The sequence below is a fragment of the Salvia miltiorrhiza genome, chromosome 8, assembly GCF_028751815.1.
Source record: "Salvia miltiorrhiza cultivar Shanhuang (shh) chromosome 8, IMPLAD_Smil_shh, whole genome shotgun sequence".
NCBI classification, from domain to species: domain Eukaryota; kingdom Viridiplantae; phylum Streptophyta; class Magnoliopsida; order Lamiales; family Lamiaceae; genus Salvia; species Salvia miltiorrhiza.
This window is the reverse complement of record NC_080394.1, coordinates 31,531,279-31,534,985: the sequence shown is the minus strand read 5'-3', so window position 1 is coordinate 31,534,985 and position 3,707 is coordinate 31,531,279. Positions and strand designations below refer to the sequence as shown.

At 40.4% G+C, this 3,707-nt stretch overlaps 1 protein-coding gene across 2 annotated transcripts; it reads right to left on the bottom strand.

Annotated features, from left to right (window-relative positions):
- Positions 1 to 869: 869 nt before the first annotated feature.
- Positions 870 to 3,158, bottom strand: LOC130997711 (zinc finger protein JACKDAW-like). Of its 2 annotated transcripts, none has more exons than XM_057923125.1 (3): positions 2,411 to 3,158; positions 1,941 to 2,340; positions 870 to 1,831 (listed from the first exon to the last, which is right to left on the bottom strand). In XM_057923125.1, exons 1-3 carry the CDS (start codon positions 2,511 to 2,513, stop codon positions 985 to 987), a joined length of 1,350 nt encoding a protein of 449 aa, XP_057779108.1. In that variant the 5' UTR covers positions 2,514 to 3,158; the 3' UTR covers positions 870 to 984. The 2 variants fall into 2 exon arrangements, with proteins under 2 accessions (XP_057779108.1, XP_057779109.1); XM_057923126.1 differs by having other exon boundaries at positions 1,941 to 2,334; positions 2,411 to 3,151.
- Positions 3,159 to 3,707: the final 549 nt, after the last annotated feature.

Sequence of the window (3,707 nt, the reverse complement as noted above, 5' to 3'; positions counted from 1 at the left end):
TAATACTCTTTTATGACCAAAATATCCTTGTTTGTGTAACAGTGTTAATTACACTATTACTTTTTTCGATTAACAAGATTTTGCAAAATCGTGTAATAGTTGTTAAAAGTGTGTAAAAATGTATTTACGCTATTTAACACTTTTGTGTAAATCATGTAACTATATACTCCCTCCGTCCCAATAAAAGTGGCCACTTTTTTTTGGGCACGGAGATTAAGAAGGGGATTGTTATGTTTTAATTGAGTGTGACCCACCAAAATTAGTGAGTAATTATTAGAAAGTGACCTACAATTGTTGACCAAATTAGTGAGTAATTTTGACATTTTTAGAAAGTGGCCTACAATTGTTGACCAAATTAGTGAGTAATTGTTGACTTAATTAAAGTAAACTTTTGCCATTTTTAGAAAGTAGCCACTTTTAATGGGACACCCAAAAAGGAAATGTGGCCACTTTTATTGGGACGGAGGGAGTATTTTACACTGTTACACACTATTTTTGAAAAGTGTGTAAAAGGCACAATTTTTTGATTTTTTTTTTAAATCATCAAAGGGTATATTGATATATTTACAACAAAAAAAATGCTAGTATTTGTAGTTTTTTAAAATCTTCCTCAGTAGAATTTCTTTTTATTAAATGGGAATGGATAGATTGGTCTATTGACTCGTGTTATAATTATTGGTAATCTATTTTGTATTCACATGAAATGCGTTACTCCTGGAAAATATATGTATATTTTTATTTCCCATGCATTATCTGAAACCATGAAATAACGCTGAACGGAATTTCTTGTTTGTTTTTGGTAGGCGGGATGCTGATGAAAGTTAGATTCAATGTGGAAGCAAACAAGGGATGTATGATAAGGTTTGCGCTTTAGGACTTCAACAATATCATTATTATTATATGGTACAAACAAAAAATCAAAAAACTAAAATTAAGGAAGGGAAAAAAAAAAAGAAAAGAAATAAGAAAAGGCGCAGATTGGTGCTAGTGATTGCTAGTAAAGTGGGTGAGCCCCATAGCCGGATTCATCGAAGCGAACTTAGCCAATTCCTGCGGCAGAAACGGCCCGGCGGCGGCGCCGTCTCCGCCCATGCCGAGAAAATCCCTCGTGAAACCATGCAATCCCGAATGCAAGCTCACCGAATTAGCCCCCAGGCTATTATTGTTGAAATTGATCATCGCATTTGCATTGGCGGCGGGATTCTCCGGCTGCTGGCGCCCAAACACCTGATGCAGCTCGCTTCTGTTGGTGGCGAAAGGCAGCGTGTTGGTGGACGAGGAGGTCGGCGAAGACGAGTTCATGACCCCGACCGTGTTGCCGAAGAAGGTCGGGGCGCTCTTGGTGGAGCCCATCTGAGCCGCTTTCTGCAGCAGCGCGGTGGCGGACATGGGCGAGGGTTTTTGGGTATCGGAGTAGAGGGAAGCCAGGGAATCCGCCATGGTGGTGTCTGCTGCTTTGTTGCTGACCGGCTCCTCCTTCATCCCTTGCGGGGATAACGATAGATTCGCGTAGGATGGATTGGAGCCGAATAGGTTGTTGGACGCCATTTGAATGATGTCGGTCAAGCCGCTGGAATTAGGCATGAACATGTTGGAATTATGATCTATTTGATTGAGCTGAGAGTTGGCCTGATCCAACCAAAGCGACAGCCTGGGCTTCTGCTGCTGGTGATCCCCCATAATGGAATTTCCGGCGAAGTCGGGCCGGAAATGCGGATTGATGATATTCCCACCCAAATCATTCCTGAAGCTCAAATTGTTGGTAGTAACCCTGGAGGTCTCCTCCGCCAGCGCGTCGCAGAAGGCGCGGTGCGTGATGAAACTATCTTTTCTGCACATAAGAATGATGAGCTAATCATTTGCGGGCAATAAATTGGAGCATTAATTGAAATTCCAAAAAAAGAAAGGCATGGGATCCCATCCTATCCGAAATTAAATACCTGGAAAAGAGAGTTCCGCAGTCGCATTTGTACTCCCTGGTACCGCAGGTCTTGGAGTGAGCCTTCCAATCGGACTGAACTGCGTATTTCTTGGAACATTTCTCGCACTTCCACTTCTTCTCGCCGTGCTTGCGGCTGAAGTGCTTCTTGATTCCGGTGAGGTCGCCCAGGGCCCGAGCGGCCTCGTGGTGCACGCAGCTCTTCTCCGGGCAGATGTACACCTTCTTCTTGATTTGATCTTTGTTAGATCTTTGCTTCAGCTTCCATGGAAGGTTGTGCCCTCTCCTGTGCAGCTGCAGATTCTGGTCTCGCTGGAAACCTTTGTTGCAGATTTCGCAGATGAATCGGTTCGTCGCCATAAGCGTCTTTGGAGAAAGAGCGATGACTTCTGCATCTGGATCTGGATGTATATTCTCATCATCATCATCATCACAATATTTATGATGAAAATTAATTAGTTAAATATTTACCTGGTGTGCCGGGAAGATTCCTTCGCTTTTTTGCAGAAGAGGGGGGTTTGGAGTTAGGGTTTGTTTGGGAATTGGGAACAGAAAACACATCACCAGACATCATTGGATTAAGTAGGTTTGAATTCGGAGAAGGGGAGGGGAGGGGAAAAAACAAAGGGTTTGAGCTAGCAGTGCTGCTACAAAACAAAATAAACAAAGAAGCTCTCCAAATACAAACAGATGAATGCTTTGGTATTATTCAAAAGAAGAAGAAAGTAAGAAGACGAAAACACACAAGAGAAAAAATTATATTTCTAATACCGTTTTGAATCCGAGAAACACACCACAAGAATACAATACAGAAGAAAGACTTTCGGAGTGTTGCGCTAGCTCACACAGATCTGCTGGAGCCTTTGTTTGATTTCAAGAGAAAAACACCAAAAAATACCATTGAAAGCTAAAGAGAATATTTCCTCTCTTTTTCTAACAACCCAAACTCCTCTCTCTCTCTCTCTCTCTGGCAATTAAGCTTCCCCTTCTACGTCCTATCTCTTTATCTCTTAATTTCAAAGTCGGTCAGCCATAGAAATAGCTGCTGGGGCCACCTCTGTGTGTGTGTGTTCTCTCTCTCTCTCTCCTATATATTTGTGAATGTGTGTGTGCGTGTCTCTCTCTCTAGATACACTTGTTTGTACGTACGCATTGGCTGTATGCTGCTTGTAACCAGAATGTGTAGAGCTGTGTGTCATCCGTAGTTTTTCGAGCTCAATTCTCTATTTTATTATCAAGACCCAAGAATTAATAAAACATATGCATTTCACTTTAATTAGTTAAAAATTTGAATACTAGCTTTGAATAATAGTTTCTATTGGAATAACAATTGACCACAGTCCCACAAATACAGTTTCCTACTATTGGTGCATATATCTTTTTTATTTTTTGGAATTGTTCGGAAATGGACATTTAAATTCTCATATTTATGGTCCATGATTAGTGCATATATGTTAGTTTTCTGTAATTAATTTTCATGGTCACAAAAACTATTTCATATTGAACTCCAATTTCTTTCCCTGTTGTAAGATACTGATATACCTATGATTAATAGCTTCATTTAAATAGTATACGCATAGATAAGGATAAATATGTGGAACCAAAAATTGAAAAAGGTGGGCCTAAAATAGAGTGAGAAAGGTCAAACGGGGAATGGTTTTAAGTTTCAACTTTTTGACAAACATAGGGCTCTGTGATATTTCAAATATAATAGGCTAATAGTTTTTCTTATTTCTCAACTTTTGGGTTCACACTTTTAGATCCCAAA

Bases quoted from the DNA above. Each gene is read 5' to 3' on its own strand.
- LOC130997711 (XM_057923125.1), bottom strand. From the start codon at position 2,513: ATGATGTCTGGTGATGTGTTTTCTGTTCCCAATTCCCAAACAAACCCT. The intron at 2,341-2,410 runs GTAAATATTTAA...ATATACATCCAG, and splicing joins GAATCTTCCCGGCACACCAG to ATCCAGATGCAGAAGTCATC. The intron at 1,832-1,940 runs GTATTTAATTTC...TCTTATGTGCAG, and splicing joins TGCGGAACTCTCTTTTCCAG to AAAAGATAGTTTCATCACGC.